We start from the raw sequence: 23,104 nt of genomic DNA on the forward strand, positions 1-23,104 counted from the left end.
CTAGATAGTGGTAAGTATAATTTTATATTCCAACTCCAGTCCCCGTGGACACTAGGGAAGGTGTTGGATATAAAATTAAATTTATTCCCTATCCTAGAGCGCCCCCCAGCGCAATGCGTTGTAATGGTATGCGTGGTAATGCCTGCGTTGTAATGGTAGTCCGCGGTAAAAAATGCGTGCTAAACGTTGTATAGCGTGGTGTTCTACCTGCGTGTAGTGTTGTTGAATTATGCGACTCTCAGCTCAGGCCTGCCCCTGAATGAAAAGCCATAAGCACAGCAGGCAAGGCAAGCAATGAAGGAAATACAAAGCAGCTCATGGAGCACTGCCTGTGCATGAATTAAAAAATCAGCAGTGTTATTGATATTGTGGCAATGTATGTAGATTGTCTGTGTGATGTGGCATCAAAGGAAAGGTGCCTGGGCTAATTCCTTCACCAAAGTATTTTAAAGGTCTGTGTTTCAGTCTTAACACATACATTAAGTCTGAATAAAACTACCTAAAGCAGACACTTAGGTCCAAATTCAAGCAATAAATACAAACCATTTGTTAGCACATGAATACCGGGCCTGGTATCGAAGGACATATGGATTCAGGCTGTAGTCTGCACTGTGTAAACACTGAGAAAGGAAATCCATTATATGAAATGACTCTCTTTATTGGTGTCATCACAACTAAAGTTTGTTATAAAGAGAAGGAAGGCTTCTACCATTCAGTTTAATACATACGTAATTACATGTTAATATTTTGCTCGAACCATAATGAACATTTTAATTTTGCAATGCCCACGTCTTTGCTTGTTATTACATAATCATTATTGTAGGAACATTTTCAGCTTTAAGTGCCAACCAGATGAAGTGCAGAGAGTGACAACCCTGAGTCCAGGTAGGATAATGGCAGACGTTGCTTTCTGCATTGTACAATTTGAATTTATAAACTACACTAACCGTTGAACAATTTTAATTCACTATTATATATAGAGTATCTTTATTTATTTTAATATTTTAATATTCATTTTCACAATTGCTTTGTAAAAGTTCTTGGTTTCTCAAATTTGCTTGAAAATGCATCATTTGTCCTCTTTAAAAATAAAAATTCCTACAGGACAAACCCCCCCAAACCCATTTTATGACAGTCTGTCAAGCTCACTCACTTGCCAGTGGCACTCAAGCCAAACTTCTATGCCTCACCTCTTTCAAATGTCACCAGCCGCCAGTGCTTTTATGTGTGCTACATAATGTGGCACACACAGAAGTTACAAAATGTCATTTTTTTCAAAATGATTGTTTATGTGCAGGAAGGGCTACCTTCCTGCACATAAACAATCATAGGCAATTTGCTGTTCCTATGTGTGCTGCTCAAGGCAGCACACATGGAAAAAGCGGTATACAACGTTTACAACAGAATTTTTACTACGCACTACCTTTAGAACCCAGGCATTACCACGCATACCATTACAACGCATTGCGCTGGGGGGCGCTCTAGGATAGGGAATAAGTATAATTTTATATCCAACACCTTCCCTAGTGTCCACGGGGACTGGAGTTGGAATATAAAATTATACTTACCACTATCCAGCACCTCTAAGCGCTATGTGTTGTAACGGTATTCGTTGTAAATACTGCGTTGTAAAGGTATGCGTGGTAACAGTATGCGTTGTCACGTCATACATCCGCAAAAAGCAAAAACGGGAAGAAATCAAGCATTTCATTTCGTTTCGCCTGTTTAAGACCAGGTTTTATCTGGTCTTAATTTTAGAGCTGCTTTCTATTTATACCACCCTTGTAAATAGGGTGCAGCATCAAAATCAATGGGTGTTGCGGTGGGCATTCCACCGCAACAAACACCCATTGCTCTCTCCCTCCCCTTTCACGCTAAATTCAGCGTGAAAAGGGGCCTTATTTACAAGGCAGCGTTAAGCTACATTAAGTGGCTTAATGCTGCCTTGTAAATATGACGAGGCCACTATCGCCATCACAACATCACTGAAAGTGATGCTGTAGTGGTGATAGGTGCTTGTAAATATGCCCCGTAGTTTGGTGTGCATGCAAATCCTGCATTGCCAATCCCTGGTGAGTTGCACTAATATTGATAAAACAAGGACAATGGAGGTACCAATGTGTGAGGCGGACTGGCCTCAAGGGTTCTGTGACCGCAGTGACAGAGTCACTGTTGCTCTAGGGTATGCTGCTTCCGCCTGCCCGCAAGACTGGAGGTGAACTTCAGTATGGGTTGTGGTGGACAGGCCTTTAAGGTTAACCCACACTTGCCACCACTAGGTTAACCCTGCTGCTGCTAAGACACCAGGGCTTATATGGTCTAGCAGGGCCTTCTAAAGTCTAGCACGGGAATCTGCTCCCTCAGGAGAGTGGTCGGTGGACTGGTTATGAAGGCCGAGCCTGGTTCCTCAGTTCTAAAGTTGGCAGCTCTGGCCATGGTGCCACATCCTCTCCCCACTGAAAACCATAGTGCTCCACAGAGAAACTCACACTGCCTTCAGCTACAATCCAATTGTGCCCCACTATAACCACCTGGATGCGGCTCAATTCAAATTACGCACTAGATAAGAGCAATATGCTGCCGGAAAAAGAAAGTACCACCATCCTGGAAAAAGCAAATAGCGAATGCAAGAATAAGTAAAGAATATGAAATGTAAACAACATTGTTACCTTTACCCTTTTACACTCATTATTCAGAAATCAATTATTGTTTTTGCCAGGAAGCGACAGGTTTCAATGTCCTTAGTTTAGATCATTAAAAAACGTAAGCAGTATGGTTTCAAAAGACCACTTCTCTGAACACAGAGCCACGGTACACATTTTACAAACTAAAATAGGGACTGATTAGGATCACATTTAACGTTTTTTACTCCACAGGCCATTACAAAAGTGTCTGCCAGGATACAACTACCGGACCACAAATATAGTTCTCGGGCATCATGCCAATACATGTTTTATTAGCTTTGATGCTAAAGCATCTACTTTTATTTTCTTTAGAGGGTCTTAAAAACGGCTTCCAAATTGCTGATTCATTTGAATAGGTGCACACAACAGGACTTTGCTAGCCTCTAGACACTAGCGTGCTTTTTGAGCTCATTTGTGGTCTACATTTATCCAGCTCGTCGCAAAGGACTGGTTAGCTGGACTAGTGAGCATTTTTTGGAAGAACTGCTTGCCCTCGTTGCACTTGAGCACCAGAGAGCTAAACATTGTTTTTGCAACTTTCACCCTTATCAGTGTTTTTTGTTCAAGACTCTCCGCTCCCTGACTGATTACACTGCTTACCTCCCTTTTCCAGAATCCACTCACTTGTACTTGTACTAGGCAAGGCCTATTTGCTTAGGCCATTGTACGGAGAAAGTGCCATGGCCAGCTAAGAGTGTGACAACAATGTGCACTGGTCTCTAGGAAGAGAAGGCCACTGGCACTGGAAGGGGATACTTTGAGTCACACACAAACGGTGCCTGTCCGGGGAAGCCCACAGAGGAATCTCGGTGCTCTCACCGCTGGTGCATCCGGGCTCATGGCCCCAGACAGACACCGTCATAACCGCAGCCTCACTCCTCCAAAAATATGCATCTCTGGGGGCAGCAGTGACTCTGGCTATGAAGCAGAGGCGACGCTCGGCTAGATCTCAGGTGGGGGGCGGGGGGGGGGGCACTGATGGACACCTGAGAGCGCCGCAACCCCTGCTGCAGTGCTGCGCTGCCGTGAGAAGTGCAGTCTTTATGACAGTTTATAGGACAGTGACGGGCCCAAAGAGGCTTAAAACACGAAGCAAGCCCGTCCAGGCCCGTCTCACTCCTCCATCCGCTGCTAGCAACAGTCATCAAGGCTTCGCCTCGAGTGGCGATAATGGGCACGGACGCTTCCAGACAGTCCCTGCTGTTCCTAAATGCAAGCGGAGCTCGTGGCATGGTGTGGGCGCAGGGGCCACAGCGCCCGGGGCCTTCAAACAGGATCCGCCTCTCCCCACGTCCAAAGGCACGCCGGGACAGTACCTTCCCTGAGCCAAAAAGCTTCCTAAGAGGATACGGCTGTGATTGGCTGTCAGTGTCACGTGCTTTTCAGTATGTGTTATACACACAATTCACCGTATCCAATTCATTCACATCCTTATCCAGTTCATTCAGCATTCTATGCAACACAATGTGATTCATATTCGATTTCATTGATGCACATATTCATTTCAAAAACAGTGTTATTTGTTTCACTGTTATTTATATCAATTTCAAGAGTTCTTATATTTAAACCATCCTGTAATGTTATTTTTTTTATTTAGTTTCAAATTAGCTTTTGTTTTATTTCAACTCTATTCAAAACAGTACACCTGCCTACAACAAATGACAGCATCTTAACACATAAAACAGCATATATTTTAAGAGATTAACATTCCATCAGTATCCCTCTTTTCACAGACCTTTTTCACACGTCAGGATGGCACCTCTAAAGCATAGTGGCATTCATCAAAGCTGAAATAGAGCCGAGATAGCACATTCAGATACTATTACATTAGGAGCTTTTGTCCTGGAATCAGTGTGTATATACATTCCCATAATACCGCCATTCCTCCCTCATTTTACTCCTTGGGGACTCCACATTCTAGCTGCCATCGCTCCAGGAGGCACGCACCTGCATCTGCGGCTAGGGGTAGGAACCTCTTTAGCGCTTAAAGCAATCCCCAAACTCCCACTGCACGGGCAATGGACGGGTGTGTTCTACACCCATCAGAGCCCGGAGGAGGCTTGGACCACACTCTGACATCGTGATCCTGGAATGAGTGCTCTCCTATATTGTACTGGAGAGCTGAATAGTTTGGATCTGTTAACATGTTTGGGTATAGCTCTACCCTGGTTGCTATTCTTTGGATACTGCCTCTGGTGATCTTGAGGTTTTGATAACGCCAAATTACAATGGGCAAACGTAAACCCCAGTAGGTTGAGGCAAAAGCACCTTCTCCCTCTAAGAATACCAGCATCGATAAAATGTTGCAGAGGGCTATGGGAATCATTTCCACAGAAATATCCCCAACTAAGAGGACATTGTCTCTGGGAATCCCAAATGATGCAAGCTTGGACAGCTCCTTATCATACAGCCCAACTTTTACAAATAGTACAGTGGACCACTTGGGGTTGGGTAACAACCAAGGAGGCAAATCCGGACCCTAATCCAACAGGGGCATGCCTGAAAGTTACATCTCGACATTCTTGAGCCACCAAAACGGCCTAACAGCAGCACACGTCTCTGTTCCCTCTAGCTTTTACTAGCTCATATGCTAACTCGAACATTATTGATCCTTACAATTCCAGCCTAGAGGGGACCATGCTTACACCTCCTTTCGCTGTGGACCTCATGTAGTCCTGTTTTGGAAAAATTAAAAAATATCTGGATAAAGAACTTACCTCATTGATAGTGCAGTTGAAACCCATCGAAATGGGTCTCAATTGCGTTTGATCCCAACAAAAGCAAGTTGTATGTTCAATACCAGAAGCAGAGAATGGTGCCCCGATTATGACCTCCAACTGCCAACTCAAACTGTTTAAGGACTCTAGCACTAACCACACAGCCACACAGCCACTTTACCTAGAGATGCTGTAACTAGCCATGGTAAAGGGACTGAAGTTGTGTGTACTTTGCACATATCAAAAGTGTTAGGAGTTAATAAGGCCTCATTGTCCTTTAGGGGAGAGGGAGTGGTCTCATGGCTAGACTGCCAACCTTGGAGCTGAGAGACCAAGGTTGGAGCCTCGGGGTCAACTCCACATCCTGTGATTCTGGACAAATCACTTAATCGCACCGTGCCTACCAAAAAAAAAGTGTCCTGTGTATGTAACTGGTGCTCATGTAAAGCGGTCCAATACCTTTGGGTCGACTTTGCGCTATATAAATCTGCACACAAAAAAAAAACATTGGAGCTGCGAGGATACAGCCACCAATGCTAAATACCCCAGTATGCATGCAGAGGCAAACAGTGACTGATTTCACCACAGTATCTTGCCCATATGCACTTGTTTTGGTAGGAGTTCCTGAGTTGAATGTGAATCAATGAATCAGAAGGAGGGTCAGGACTAATACATGTTTAAATTGGCTGGCCCAACAGGGGAAGTTCCCCTATTACATGGCTACTGCCTTCAGCTGACCCCGCGGTCCTGTCGAATTATCGGCCTATATCCTTACTCCCCGCCTTTTCTAAATTGATGGAAAGACATATACATGCCACCCTCACCTCCTTTACGCTGAACAACAACCTCCTTCACCCATCGCAGTCAGGTTTCCGTGCAGGACACTCAACGGAGACCGCTCTTTTGGGTGTAACAGAAAAAATCCGAAAGCTCCTGGATGAGGGTCAGACTGTCGCACTCATTCTTTTAGATTTGAGTGCGGCGTTTGACACCATATCACACAAAATTCTCCTGACCACACTAGAGAGATTCGGCATCCGCAACGAGGCCCTTCAGTGGATAAAGTCTTTTCTAACCGACAGATCCTTTCAGATCAAATCTAGCATTTCATGCTCAGATACGTTCCCCACTCCATATGGAGTCCCACAGGGCTCTATCTTGAGCCCGCTGCTTTTTAATTTGTACCTGAGACCACTGGCCGATCTAGCCGACTGCGTTGGCCTTACCTTAATGTCATACGCTGATGACTCTCAGATTATTTTTTCTCTATCTGAGTCAAAGCCTTCAACCCCATCTGCTCTGAAAAATGGTCTTCAGGAAATCTTCAACTGGATGACCACCAACCAGTTGAAGTTAAACGGGGATAAAACTGAGGTCCTCCTTCTGGGAAGAAAAAAAGAACTTTGGTGCCCCTCACATTGGCCAACAGAGATGGGCAACCTTCCCATTCCAGCCACACAAGTGAGAAATTTAGGAGTCATTATCGACAATACTCTGTCGATGAAACAGCAGGCAAATAAAGTGGCTGGCCTCTGTTTCACCATAATAAAATGGTTAAAGAAAATTATCTGGATGTTGCCCCAAAATACCCAAAAAACCGTAGTCAATGCACTAATAACATCCCGCATTGACTACGGTAACATTCTTTACCTGAGCTCAAATCTAGCAGTGATTAAACGACTGCAACTGATCCAAAACTCTGCTGCACGACTCCTATGCAAGATCCCAAAGTTTGACAGAATTTCAAAACACATAAATGATTTACACTGGCTCAGGATAGAACATCGGATTAGTTTCAAAACCTTGACATATATGTTCAGAATTAAAACCAAAACTGCACCCGGCTACCTACAAGCCTTGGCCTCCCCCTATCTCCCAACAAGGGATCTCCGATCTCAAACTGCAGCAAATTTCACTGTTCCAAGATTCAAACTGCAAAAAACGGGAGGGCGCTCTTTTGCTGTGAGAGGGCCCACTCTATGGAACTCACTCCCCCCGCAGATTCGGAAAGAAGAAAGCTATATTAAATTCCGAAAATGCGTAAAAACCTGGCTGTTCCAGAAGCAATTGCAGTAATTTACCACAATTAGCTGTCTTCCTTCTATCCAATCGAATGTCACAGGCGCCGGGAAACCCTTTTTGGGTAGCTGTAGCGCCGTACAAATGCAAAAAAATAAATAAATAAATACTGAGATTTTGCTCACATGGAGAGTGGCACGGTTGGGGTCAGGATACAAGGATCATTGTAGTGATTATATAATTGTAAACTTCAGATCCACACAAGGTAGTGCAGAGGTTATTTGGCCTGCTTCCCTGACTCAGAAGAGAGTCTATGATTCAGGTATTCCAGCTGGGGTATTTTTATAAACCATCTTGTGTTAGGGAATGTGATAATTTTGCACAAAAAAAGGTCATGTCTTCACATTGGCCCTGTAAAGACTCCCATTGAGCATGTGATAAGGCCTGTTAGTTTTACAGTTTCCACCTCGAATTGCTTTGGTGCCATGGATGTGATGGAGTAACTAGCCCCTGACAGGAACGTGTGTCCCTGATTATGCTCTCCATTAGGGAAGGGCAGGAGAACTATTCAACGTGATAGGGCACACTACGATGACGAGGGCGAGTCACGGTTTGACGTCGCCTGCTTGGCTCTCGACGACAGGTCGGTCAAGTTATGGAGGTTTTTGACAAAAATGCTCCAAATGATCTCAAACTTCTGAATCTTCTTCCAAGAAGATCCTTTTGTGGGTCCAGAGGGTCCTCAACAATAATCCAAGGCTCCAGAAGCTCTGGAACCTCATAATTCTTCCCTCATGCTCCCTTCATTCTTCCTCACCTTTTACCCCTAATCGCTCATTCTCGATCTCTTGGATTTCACCTTTTCTTTACGCTTTGCGTGATAAGTGCAATTGACAAATGATGATGTCCTAAAATATTCACCACCCTGTCTATTTTAAGGTAATCTAATACCTCATGCCACATGCCTCTGTTCTTATTCCTCATTACTTATCACTCATCCATATATCCAATTTCCTTTGACCTCATGACTCAGTGATCACCCCTCTTTCATCAAACCTCTCTCCTTAAACCCCATTCTCCACTTGTCACCATTCAATTCTTATTTATCAGTTCTAGTACCTCACCTCATCCAACACTCTTCTACTTTCACATCTCATACCTCATTCTTCATCTCTCATTCCTCATCTCTCACTGCACCTTCTTTTCATTTTCACCTCTTTATTGTCTATGCCTTACTTCAGATTTTTCATCCCTCAATCTTCATCTCCAATTGCTCAATTCTCAGTCTGAACGTATTGCTCTTCATTTCTTGATTCCTGTCCCTAACCTCTCATTTCTCTTTTTTCACTTCTCTTTCTTCATTATGAGACCTTCACTTCTCTTCTTTTCTTCCTAATACCTCAACGCTTATGCCTTACTCCTTTCTTCTTGTGCTAGATTTCTTGTCCCACACTCTTCACTTTTTTCACTGCTCGGGCCTCAACCCTCAGTCATCATCCGACACCTCTTACCTCTCAACCTTTGCACCTCATTCCTTAACTCTCTTCTCTCACTGCTTTTCCTACACTTCTCTCTTACTTTTCATCCTTTACTCATCACTCATTCCCCCTTTTCCCTCAATACCCTTTCACACCTCTGTCTTAATCTCTCACTCACAATTTCTCACTCTTTAACTCTCATCCCTTACTCCTCATTCCTCATCCTTGGTTTTGTATTCTTACTCTTCAGACTTCTTTTCTCAGCCTTCACTCCTAATCACTCATCCCTCACTTCTCATTTTTCACTACTCATCTCTTGCTTCTCATACCTCATGCAGTATTCCTCATCTCACACTACTTACTCTTCATGCCTTAGTCTCAGTCCTTCTCCTCATCCATCTCCCCTTCATTTCTGATCTCTATTATTCCTGATTTATCTTTCACCACTCTTCCCTAACATTTCATCCCCACACTGTGCAAATAGGTTCTGTGGTGAATTATTGAGTGCTGTATTCCTTTTAACATTTCTAGGTCTCGCTTAACGCTTTTGGAGCGCAACGAGCCTGGTCGCCTGAAGCTCAACAGTTAGGTTGCTTTATTCAGAATATGGGCTTGACGCCCTGTCCATTTTCTGCCTATGTACTTAATTGGCTTCTTTGAGTGTCTTTTTTAATTGTTTTTTGTTTGTTGGTTAATTTGTTTCTAAGTCCCTCCTTAGTACCTCCTTTCCTCCAATGAGGACTGCCCCTGTTACATGTGTTCTTACCCCGGATGTTTTATTTAAAGTGTCAGATGTCTGCTTTTCTATAAAAGTCTTTGAAAGAAAAGCAGACATTTGAGGTGAGCAAATTTAGAGTGTCGTTGGTCTTGAGGGGCCTCTATACAGGAGCTGCTTTCCACCTAAACTTGAGAACTACTCAGAGTACTTCTTTTTTGCACAATTTATGTGTCAGTCTTAGCCTGAAAGGGTATTGTTTTGACTTAAACAGGGTGCTACCTTGTGTCTGGACAAAGCTAAACCTCTCTGAAGAGCTGTAATGACAGCGAAACACATGTCAGGGGTTGCTTTTGTTAATTTCAGGTTGGCTCGGTTGGTATTTTACCTATTCAGAGCTGTAATACTGCGCCGGGAGTGGTAAAAGGCTTTTGTCATTTAACAGCTCGGCTTGGATAATACTGTGCTAGTCCTATGTTTAAAAGCATTGCTGTAGAAATGGCAAACGCCTTTATCCCTTTCTATCGTGGCGTGAATGGCACTGTGCTAATCCTACACTTAAAGACTTTGATAGAAAAACAGACATTAGAGGTGAGCGTAGCTTGTGTTGAGAGTGCTCTATACAGGAGCTGCTTTACACCTAAACGTGAGAACTACCCAGAGTTTTCTGCTTCATATATATATATATATATATATATATATATATATATATATATATATATATATATATATATATATATATATGTCTCACAAGATTAATTTCACGGCACTCCTCTTGGTAAATTCAAGATAGTTTTATTTCACAAACGTGTCTTTCTCCTACACGTTTCGAACCATAGTTCCTGATCAGGGTAGTATGGTACATTGGTCCTTTCTCTCCTTCCCTTCATATACATGCACATTGATGCCTCTCATAGTGCATTATGGTAATAGTCGTTTTTATATGTTTTTTCACATTTCAACAAACTTTATTGCCTCGCTGTTTATTGGCTTTTTATTTTATTTTTTATTTTTTATTTTCTGATGCGGGGGTGTCGCTCAAGAGTGTTACACATATTATCATTTATGTTATGTCCACACTAATGTCTGTTTCTAAAGTAGAAGCGTGGCACTTGAAAAACATGGATGAACCATGATTTATTAAACCATATCTGAACCATATATATATATATATATATATATATATATATATATATATATCCCACAACATGATGCCTGCTGTGAAGGAAGCCCAACGACAGGTGAGTCAATTGCCAACCATCTTTATTGGAGAAAACACAGCGAGGGGGAGCACTGCAACACAGGGGTGAAGTCCAGCCTGACTCGTTTCATGCAGAGCACTTCTTCAGAGGAAATAAACTTGGGAGGTAAAAGCACAGCAGTTTGTGACACCATTTTGATGATGAGAGCCCACCCCAGTGGGCATGGCTACCCCATGGCTTTCTGGGACTTGTGGTGCTCAGTTTTCCTTTAGTGAGGTGCAGCGCTTAGCCCCCGTAGCAGAAAATTACAACCAAGTGGCTCGTGGTGCAGGACTCGGGTCCCCACAGCACAGATTGTTCCTCCAACAACAGGCTCCTGTCCCTTAGTGGCGGCGTCGTTTGGCGTCCTCGCAGGAAGGGTGGAACAGCCTTGGGGCTCACTTCGCGGCTCAGGCAAGCCGCTTACTAACATCCAATAACATGATGGCTGCTGTGGGCCTTAAGGCTGTTTCAGCCTTCCTGCGACGACGCCAAACGACGCCGCCGCTAAGGGACAGGAGCCTGTTGTTACTTACCTGCATTGCAAATAGATGCATGTAATGGATGCATGATAAAGACTGGTTCCTTGTTTTATATTCTGTTAAATGTATGTTATTAATTGTAGTTGATTCAATCTAGTCCTCATCATATCATTTCAGGCTATGTAATATTAATTTCAATATGTAATATTAATTTTAAAGCAAATCAACATAAGTTCATTGTAAGCCATATACATTTGACAAGGGTCATATTCATTTAAACATGGCTTGTGTTCATTTCGATATGTGGTTATTAATTTCAAAGCATGTTACATTTATCTCAAATAGTTTCATATTCATTTAAAAAATGCCATATTCATTTTAATAAATGTCATACTCCTTTTGATGTGGATATATTCATTTTAACAGGTGCCATATTCATTTCAAAGTGGTTCATATTCATCTTAACATGTGTCATATTCCTTTCAATGAATGTCATATTCATTTCAATGTATGTCAGATTCACCCTAACAGGTGTCATAATCATTTTAACATGGCTCACATCCATTTCAATGTAGGTAATATTCCTTCCAATACATGAAATATCCATTTTGATGTATATCTTATTCATTTCAAAGCATAACATATTCATTTTGACAAGTTTAATTTTATTTTCGCTGTTGGTCATATTCATTTTAAGACATTTTAAATCAATTTCAATGGGGCTCATAATCATTTCAATGCATGTCCTATTCATCTTAGCATTTATCATATTGCTTTCAATGGATGTCTCATTCAAAATGACACATCTTATATTAATTTTACATGAATTATAGCCATTTCAACACGTATCATAATCATGTCCATGTGTATCAAATCACTTTCAAAGCAAGCTGTATTCATTTTGATTTTACTCGTATTCTTTTTTAAAACATGGCAAATTCATTTCAATAGACCTCATATTCATTTCAACTTATTTCATATTAATTTTAACATGTGTTAGATTTTTTTCAATCAATGCTATATTTATTTCAATAGATGTCATATTGATATTACCACTTGTCATATAAGTGTTAAGATGCAACTTATCCATTTTAACATATATCATATTCATTTGAATATGTAGCATAATAATTTCAATGCATGTCATTAATTTTGACAAAGGTCATGAGAATTTCAGCTTTGTTCATACTCATTTTAAGGCATGTTAAATTCAGTTCAAAGGGGCTTATATTCATTTCAACACAAGCCATATTCATTTGAAATCATCTCCTATTCATTTCTGTATATCTCATTTTCATTGCAATGTAGGTAATATCCATTTCAACTTAATTTATATTCATTGCAACATGTGTTACATTTATTTCAGTGTATATTATAATTTCAATATGCCTTATATTCTTTTCAGAATATAATATCTTCATTTCAGTAACTTATATTCATTTCAATCTGTCATTTTCATTTTATTGTATGTCATATTCCTCTTGGCATATGTTAGTCATTTGAAGGAATGTTCCATTCTTTTTGATGCATATTGTATTTGTTTCACTGATTGCTATATCGTTTATAGTGAGGGTCATATTCACAAAAATATCATTGATGTATATTTCAATAAGTCTCTTATTCAATTCAGAGTGTGTGTTATCCATATTAATCACTAAGTAGTATATTCACTCTGCCAGGTTTCATATTTGTTTTGGTTCAAGTCAGATTCACTCTGCCAGGTGTCATATTTACCTTGACATATATTATATTCATTCTGGTGTGTGTCATAATCATTTTGCATCACGATATGCATTTCAGGAGGTGTCCTATATGGAGATCTGTAATTTTGACGTGAACGGCTTCCCATACATGAGGAGAGCACTTTATCTATACTGCCCACCTGAGAGACAGCTACTTCCAGGGAGTGGTGACAATCTTTGCAAAGTGTGTGCATGTATGAGGTTCGCCCTTCTGACTTGAGGCCTAATGCTTTTCTACACGCAGTGTAATCCTGCCATGATGTTCATGCTCTTATGCTAATGAGAAAGGCCCTAATGATGCTTAATGTACCTGCAAAGATTCATGCCCGGGGTGTTTATACCCCAGGATTGGTGCCTATTGTATTTGATGATGCCTAATGCCATGATGTATGCCTAATGTGACTTTACCCTAATGATATTGCATTTATGCCTCATCTGTTTTTCTGCATAAGGTGGCTGTAGCCTAATGCTATGGCCTTTTTCCCCCAAGGCGTATACTGTTGGTGTTTTGCCTAATGATTATGCTCCATGCTCATGACTCATGCCTGTTTCTGTTTTTGGGCCTAAGCTTAATGTCAGGTTATGATGCCTCATGATTTATGCCAAATGACACTGCACTTATGCTAATGAGGTTTTTATACCCACTGTCATGCATAATGTGTTTCCCGGTCAATGTGATGCTGAGATTATGCATGCAATGGTTTATTCTTCATGCTCATAGCCCTATAGACATGCCTCGTGTGTTATGCCTAATGTATGTGGTTATAATGCTAATGGTTTATTTTCCCCTAACGCTTACCAGGTTGGTGTTCCGCATAATGTGCCATGCCCCAGGCTGCTGATGAGGTTCATGCCTATTTTTGTGTCTGAGGTGTTTTATGCCTATTGAGATGCCACATGCATATGTTTAGGTCTAATGAGGCCACATAATATGTTTTATGCCTAATGAGGTGCTCAGATGTTCTAGATCCACGCCTGATCTCATGTGGTTATGTGACTGTGCTGTGATTCATGACCTAATGTGTTTATGCCCCATGCTAAAGGGATTTATGCAAATGCGATGTTGCATAAATCCCTTATGATTATACCACTGCTAATGTGCATGCTTAATGAGATGTTCACAGGTCTGTGCCTTTTACAGATGTTCCGGCCTAATGCTGTATGTTAATGATAATGTTTTTCCCCCAAGGTCTGACAACATCTTTATGCCTAAGGTGAGGCCTCCTGGCCTAAAAGCATGTTTTCTTTTCAGGTCTGATGCCGATGTGTCCTAAAGCTGATGGACTTTACATTTATTCTTTGCACTTACCTTTATCCTATTGTACCTTGTGATGGTTCTGGCAGCGGCCCGATTGGCCCTGCCCTGTAAATAGTCCCCTGTGTATGGTTACCCAGTGCCGGCTGGAACAGAAGATTTGCACCTGTGTTCTGCATTCTAATGTCTTTTATAATACACAAGTTCTTTTTCATCCAACCTGGTGTGGAGTCTCTTTTTGTAGTGTGCCTTGTGTGTCGCCTTTGTGTGCTGCGTGGATGCTTTACACATTTCCTCTGGAGTTTGGCCAACCCACTATGCACCACGTTACCCGTTTCTAACAATGACCTTTGATAGTTTTGCAGTTTAGGCTTGTTTTTGTCTTGTACAGTATGCCAATTCATGCATCGAGAGAACCCATTTTTATTGGGAGGCATATGGGAACAAAGGACTGTGAGTAAATTGCTATTTACATCAAATTCCAGTGAGAACCCTAAATATGTGAGCAAATTGTATTTCTTTTATTTTCAGCCCTTGTGTGATGTTTGCAGAGTACTCTGGGCAACAGGTGGTCGGATCCATATGAGCCACACCTCCCAGATTTCTCTTGGGTCCTTAACCTTCAAATATCTTTTGGGATCGTAAGGTTCCCTAGGTGCCAGCCAACCCTGAAACCAAATAACCATACCCCCTTGGAAATAATTTATGATTTTTACTTCTCTGTAGGTCATTCGGCATGGGTGTGGTTTTGGCAGGTTCTTGTTCTGTACAATATGCCAATCCTCTAAGTGGTTTGCTGTTTTCATTGACAGACGTGTGGTAATAAATTATGGTAGAACATTTGCTCATTCATTTTTGTAAAATTGACATTTTCCTATCATAAGTGAAAATCCACAGAAAATGCTCTATAAAAAAATCATAATCTAACAGCATTAGAGGTAGTCAAGGATTGTTTTGTTTGGGACATATTAACCAATCTGAACAAATAACCCCTAGCTGATTTTGAATTTTGTCTGGGTTTCTGAAATATTTAGCTTTGCAGATTCCTCTCTGGATATTACATCTACCGTCCCCACAAGTTTTAAGCATGTACAGAATACACAAATTTGACATTTTAACCATTCCTTACACAAGAGCAAAAAATAAGGTTACCATCCAGTGCAAATGCCATTACCAAATGTAATCAAACACTTTATAAAATGGCTAAACCTAGTCATTCATGTCTATTAATGCATTTCAAGATTCAGGGAACTGACACTGAAATGAAATTGTGTGAATTGTTTTCCAATCCAATTTAAGCCAACGCTCTTTTTTCACACAATTATTTAGTAGGCGATATACATGTTTTGCCAATTATATAAAGATGAACGTCGTAAAGTTTGGTCAACCATGATTACAGCAATTTTACGGCTACAAATCCATTACTTTGCAAATGTGAACAAATCAAAAAGGAATTTAAAGCATAAATATAAATATCCTGCAGCATGTTTAAAATCGTCACACCGCCTACCTTTTTGTCATTGGAGAAAACATACAGAGCCAGTGGCTTTTCACGTTCATTAATGAAGTTAATCGCTTCTTGCACATCTCTAACAGTCAGTATTGGAAGGATTGGGCCGAAGATCTCATCTTGCATAACTTTTGATTCTGGATTCACATCAGTAACAATGGTTGGAGCTGAAAGACACATAAGCATTCACCTTTAAATGGTGGAACTATTTCCTGTGCACATCTATAGGCACTTTACTAAAGAACCATGGTTTTGAAGGCAAGAGGTAAAATGTAAGACCTCAGACCAGAACACCGCTCACAGGACTTGCTAGCAGCAAGGTGCTCCTAACTGAGGACAAGTCCCCAAGCCAGACGAGCTGCCACATTGGGCAGCGTTGGCAGATCTGGCTACATTTTCAGTGACACTCGTGCATTAACACATCAAAGAAGTTCATTCAAGGCAATCCAGTACAAAGTCCTCCTCTACACATTTACTCTAATGAAAGGCCAGAGGCCATTCACATCAATGAAGTTCATTCAAGGCAAGCCAGTACTAAGTCCTCCTCTACACATTTACTCTATGGAAAGGACAGCGGCCATTCACATCAATGAAGTTCATTCAAGGCAAGCCAGTACAAAGTCCTCCTCTACACATTTACTCTATGGAAAGGACAGCGGCCATTCACATCAATGAAGTTCATTCAGGGCAAGCCAGTACGAAGTCCTCCTCTACACATTTACTCTTTGGAAAGGAGAGAGGCCACTGGCGCTCAGCCTGTGGAAAGCATTGCCTATGAGGAAATGCTCTGACAACAGGTTAGGTACATGCAAGGTATGGGGCAGGGGTGTGGTTTGAAGTGCGGCTAGTGCTTGAAACTGGCAACCTTCTAATAATCATTATTAAATAATTAATAAATAATTTTCCTTCTTCAGAAATCCTGGGGAGCCTGATGAAGGGGTTCGAAGGCAGCAGGAACCTAAGAGACACTCTTAGGACCGCGATTCACTGTACTTACGCCACCTGCTACATGGTAGCTACCTGACAAAGTGATCATGCAGTGGGCGGCACAAGCACTGTAACTAGTCTCAGGAGTGATTTAATTACACCAAGAAAATTTGGGAATTGCATGTTACTTTTTAACATGGAATGACTAATAATTATGTGAATACACCCACTCACGTAATTAAGATTAATTTAGTGGATGGGGGGGGGGGGCATAAGTACAGAAATAAGAAATTTAGCTAGCACGAGCAGCTGCTAGCGCTGCCTTTTGGGCTGTTTTGCATTTAGTGCTATTTTCTTATCATACAATATACAATACATTCTTGGATCAACTTTGGATGAGATTGTTCATTTTGACCTATTAAAAAGGAGTAAATTGGAAAGGAAGTGTGTAATATCGCTGTGTTGCGGAGTCTTTCAGCATCCGTAGGACGTCAGGAGAGGCAGACCGGCTACCTACGTTGATTTGTCGCAGATGCAGGGGAGTAACTCCTTAACTCCATGATAAATTCCTTTGGGTGTCTTTGATGACCACCAGGATGACAGGCATAGACCACGAAGAAGACTTGCAGAACAGCGAGACCAGGAGCAGCAGGAGTCTTCCTTGTGGCAGTCTTGGTTCCAGACCATGTCGAAGGTGCCCAGACAGTCCAAGTTGAAGTGGTTTCAGGTTTGAATACTGTCCCTCAACGATTCAGAAGAGCCACCCACAGGAATAGCCTTAAGTACCCTGGTGAAAGGGTTGGGAATATCTAAGGGTTCCTCCCAGGAGAGGGGCTGGATAGAGGGGAGGATACTCCTATTTCCTTTATGTAGTTTTGCGCCAAAGCAGGAGCCAAGGGCTCCCTGAACTGGTTCCAACTGGAGTAGGCAAGGAAGGCACCAAATGTACCCTTCAAACAGTTTGGTGGCGCCGGCAAGGGCCCCCACCCCAGCCCAATACACTAAGTCCTGACTGGAAGGTGGTCACAACTTCCTTTGACAGGAAACTGATTGTACTACCTTCCCCTGCTCGAGCTCAGCTCAGCAGCAGGAGGGTAGAACTGTGTGTGGAGTCGGCAGCAGTACTACCTTGATAATAAATACAATGGGTAAGAGCAATCCCCGGAAAGGGATAAGCTGCACATCAATTTAGAAAACAAGTCAAATAGTTCACCAGTAATAGCGTCAATATAATAAAAAAAAATGGGGTGCTAGGGTAACTAATCGCACGGATTAACCAACAGTGCTGTTGCAAAACCTGCACATCCAAAATGCTAAATTATTAGTAATAGCACTACCTCCTCTGGTCACATTTTGTTCTCTTCGAACACAACCTATGATGTAGGTAAATATTATTCCACTAATGACACAATTGTACAGTTATTGAATGACTGTGATACTTCAAAGTAACAACTAGGCTCTCATGGATTCTCCACACTGGATGTCAATTGATCTTCTTTATTTTTCTATAGCAAGTTCCCAGCAATAGATACAAGCCAACACGTGTTTCGTCTGTACATTAATAAGTATTCAGACTTTTTCAAGGCAATCACGCGTGTCAAATCAGAATTCCACGTAGCCATCAAGGAGTTGAAAAGTAAAAAGAGCTAAATATTCCACACATTCAGGAGATAATTAGCAAATCGATCCTAATCGTGAATAAAAACACCTGACTATTTCCCAATCGTAGCACACTTTAATCCGTAGGTTTCACTGTCCCAGCCAGGTTTTTGCAGACGGTACGCTGTATCTTGGATAAGTTATTAATGCAAGGTAATATCAAAGTGGGACATCCCTGGGCAGCCAAACAATGATAAGTTGGCCCACCGAAGTAGTAAAGCCAGTACATGCCCTCGCTTCTTGTAAACTGCTTCGTGCAGTGATGCACCGGGTTATTGTTGCGCTATACAAATCAATCAAATCAAAACAACAGTATATGCTCCTCTGAGAAAACAAGATTGGTATCATGAAAGAGCGACAAAGAGCTAAGGGTATTGCCATCCGTTCTCTAATCCTTTCTTCTCAATATGGAATGAACCTGATTTGGTAGTCAAGAATATAGAGATGGGATTAGGCTTTGGGCAGGAAGGGGAAAATGCATATGACAACAAGGTGTCCACCAAGAAAACTGAGGAACTTCCTTTCCTTGCCAAAAGCAGTATTATATCAGGATCACACACCCAGTAAGAAATGACTTAAAAAACCATGAAGGAGTGGGTACAATGAAAAGATGATTTCATTCTGAATCGCAGAAATCGCAACTACATAAAGCCTTAAGATCCAATGTTCTCAAGTGTACCAATATCGGAGAATGCTGAATAATTAAATCTCTTGTTTGGGTTTGGAAGTCTGTAAGCTAGGTAGAGGGAGAAGGTTGTGCTGTGTGAAAAGCAAGAGTTCAGAGAAGCAAAACGGGCAAATCCAAAATAGGGCCACACTCTAGTATCATCTCGGAGTTTACAGATCTTTTGAATTTTTTAAGAGCCAATAAGAGGAACAGGAGGTATACTTTGTACGTATTGTGTGCTGCCAAAGGTCCATCTGTAGAAAGTCCCAGTCCTTGAACAGACAATAGCACTTTTAACTGATCTCCCATTTCTGTGGTGCAGATAGTCAGCTCTACTTATCTGCTACCATTATCTTCTTTACCTCTAGATGGGAATTATGAACTAAATTGTTCACAAGGGAAAAGTTGCAAGAAGACTAAATAAATAGAACTAGTCCTTCCCAATATTTGTAAGTTGACCACGGCAGCAGTGCTCTCCCTAAAACCTTAACATTACCCCTAACATATATATATATATTGTCCAGAGCTACGGGTGGTTAATAGGTCTGTCCATAACTGCCAAGAGCACATGTATGATGGCTCTGCCAATGTTTTCTCCAGGTATGCAGTGATTAATCTGTGGTTTGAGGTACAGAATTTATTGTATTCTAAAACTTTTTCAATCTGAAATTTCAAGCTCCCTGCAGTCCCAAGGGACAGTGCCCAACTCTTTCAAAGAGGCTATTGTAATACTGCAGCAAAAGAAACAAAGTGAAGATCACTTGACCTATGAGAAATTACCGCCCGATTTTGCTATTACCATTATCTTCCAAAGTCATGGAAGCCTCTGGCATGCAGGAATTATGTCGCCACTTACAGGAGACCAAATTTCTTGATTGTTTTCAGGCGAGCTTTCTGCCAGTCCAAAACACGGAGTCAGTTATGCTTTCCATACTTGATGATGTGCAGGGTAAGTAAATGGATTTGATTAATATTTTGTAAAGCGCAGGGTATGCCCAAAGGCTTCTTGGCACTCCCAGTATTATGAAAGAGGAAATAAGCCTAAAAAAAGCCTACAAGGGAAGAGTAAACAACCAAGTTTTCAGTAACTTTGTAAAAGCAAGGAAATTGGATTGATTCCTCTAGTGCTCTGGCATATAATTCCAGAGATGGGAGGGGGCATAGGAGATGCTTCTACCTCACCATGAGGCTTTGTGAATAACAAAGACAAACACTGTCTTAGCTGTGGCTGTGCAAAGAGATTTATCTGGAGTGTACCAAGAATTTTTGAGGTAATTGGGACCATGATGGTAAAGTGATTTATGCGCTATACAGAGCGCCTAAAAAAGTCACTTTCTTTTGATGGGTAGCCAGTGGAGTTCTTCCCTGGATTTGGAGACTGATTCAAACTTATTGATCTTTTTTTAGAACACGTACTGCAGCTTTTTGCAGTCTCTGAAGTCTTACCAAAACACCTTGCTGGGCTCCAACAGAGGGCATCACAGTAGTCTAACTTTGATAACACAAGAGAAGAGACCACTGTTTTCTGTAAGTCAAATGGTAGGAAAGGGAGGATATTCCTCAGAGTTTTTAAAATGAGTAAACATGGGGAGGTAAAATAATTAGTTTGACCTCTAAAAGAGTTATTAGAATCGAAAATGATTAGTAAATTCTTCACTTTGGTTACTGGGCTAGGAAGAGAGCCGAGGGACTGCAGTCACTAGATTTTATTTCTGAAGGAGCTATCATGTTCAAAGAGCAGCACCTCTGTCTATTCTGAATTTAATTTAAGACAGTGGGAACTCATCCACTCATGCATTTATTGAAACAAGAAGCTACCTCTTCTGTATCATTAATGGGGACGATAATTTGGGTGTCGTTCACATAGAAAATTGTAAAGAAGCCATAAGGACTTATCAGTCCCATAAAGGGATCCAGCTATATATTAAATAATGTTAGAGATAATGAAGACCCTTGCGGGACACCATTTGGCAAAGTGAAAGACTTATAACCAAAATCTCCCATATTGACAGTTTTATCCATTTCGTCCAGAAAGGAGCAGAGTAGTTTGAAGACAGAGCCTTGGACACCTATCTCAATCAACCAATGCTACAAAATCTCCTGACTTAACATGTCAAATGCTGCGGATAGGTTCAAAAGGACCACCGCAGCCTTGCCTTCTTGGTTCAGTATGTCCCTGGCCTCCTCTGAAACTGCAGCAACACAGTTTCAATGTGCACAGAATGGATAGGTTTGGCCTACATACATTATCTTGAATCTCAGGGTTGATATGATCCCAGAATTTGGATTGGTATACAAGAGATACGAGGTGACACAGTCTGTCGTTGTAATATTATTTTTCAATATGCAAATAAATGTAAAATGGTTGTTGCAATCTTGTCCTTTTTATTTTTAGAATACAGGTAAAATCAGAAAACAGCTGACACGCGTTTCACCCAATGGCTTGCAGGCTAGAGCTTCTTCAAGGCAAAGATAGTAGCTTTAATCAGTTTAATCGTCAAGGAGGTCGAACAATTGAGAAAAACATCATCCACAGGCGAGATGCAACGAGATGAACCTGCGCTCTGGCTCACGTCCAAAAGGACCACCACAGCCTTGCCTCCATGGTCCAGTATGTCCCTGACCTCCTCTGAAATTGCAATCAACACAGTTTCAGTACTATAGGCTAAGATAAAGGCAAACTGGGCATTGTCCAGAATGCAATGCTGGTCATGGAATGTAGACAGCAAGAAATTTAGATGTTTTACTAGTACTTCCACTAGAAAGGGAAGTCTCGATTTTGGACAACAGTTCTGTTCTCCTACCGGGTCAAGGGGTGACTTTTTTTTTTTTTTTTGAAGTGTCAGAATGGTGGCCTTTTTCCATTCTGAAGGACAAGAACCAGTTTTTAGAATATTGTTGAGCAGCGACGCCAGTGGAAGTGCAATAAAATTGGCTATGTTGTGCCGCATTTTAGAGGGGAAGGGTGTGATGGAGCTACGGACTTCGGTTATTTTTTAGAAGTTTGATCAAACGCTCAGTGGAAATAGTACGAAACTCGCAAAGAACTGAACGGTTATGATGCGAGGCAGTGACAGCTTGGATAGAATAGTCAGTCCCATTAATAAGGTTACGGTCATTGTAGACCCCATCAACTTTGTTTCCAAAGAGTCGCAATGTCAGACGCCCTGCACCTTGCCAAATTCAAAAGTAAGAATTTGTGATTTCCCCATTTTTAGACTTCACATTTAATATCTTTAAAGACGCGCAAAGCGTTAAAGCTTCATTTTGTTTACAGAGCGCGAGGACACGCTGGCCAAATTCGAGCCAGCACAAGCTAAATTAAAGTAAGCTTACAGCTTCGTGTTATTAAAAATTTCCATTGAGGCCCCCTTTGAGTTCCATTACAACGCTTTGATTTATAAATTATAGGACACAGTATCTATTGAATCAGGAGTTCACAAGCCAGCATACAATATCAAAAACACCGTCCGCCAGGCGAATGTAAGTGTCAATTTTCTTTTTGTGGCTACAATGTTGCACGCATACCATTTCGAGCATCATAATTGAAAGCAGCCTCATTTCATTCTAGATTGTGCCATTCATATACCAATTTAGCCCTTCGAGCCTGCATCGTTTACAAACACTTCTCTGTTTAGCCAGGTACTTTTTATGGGGAACTAATCTCATATCCTCAATATATGGGAGGTTGGGAGTTCTTTCATTTTAATAATTCACACCTCCTCTATCCCTAGATAAACCAGTCATCGCCCTGAAGACAATCCTGCAAGCCACTAAGAGAATCGAAACGCGTTGGCCTTACACAATGCGGAGACTCTTGCATTTAATTAAGTTCTTCCTAGTGGAAATGTTGTATACATTTCTAACTACTAGGTCCATTAGCTTTTTCCCGTATGTAGCAGCATCAAAAATGTGATACATAATTTGTATGTTGAAAATTGTCTAGCTGCTGCTGTTTTACTGTGTGTGTCTGCTATGTGTATCCCTTCCTGTTCTCACGGAAAGGGG

The 23,104-nt window shown here is 41.3% G+C and overlaps 1 protein-coding gene across 2 annotated transcripts in view; it reads right to left on the minus strand.

Annotated features, from left to right (window-relative positions):
* ALDH3A2 (aldehyde dehydrogenase 3 family member A2) overlaps nucleotides 1-23,104 on the minus strand; it is a 391,270-nt gene that overhangs the window by 156,818 nt on the left and 211,348 nt on the right. For both annotated transcript variants that reach the window (XM_086955006.1, XM_086955005.1), the window contains exon 7: nucleotides 15,844-16,010. In XM_086955006.1, coding sequence (XP_086811132.1) covers nucleotides 15,844-16,010 — 167 coding nt within the window. The remainder of the gene's footprint in view (nucleotides 1-15,843; nucleotides 16,011-23,104) is intronic.

This window comes from Lissotriton vulgaris, chromosome 2_1, assembly GCF_964263255.1.
Source record: "Lissotriton vulgaris chromosome 2_1, aLisVul1.2, whole genome shotgun sequence".
Taxonomy (NCBI): Eukaryota; Metazoa; Chordata; class Amphibia; order Caudata; family Salamandridae; genus Lissotriton; species Lissotriton vulgaris.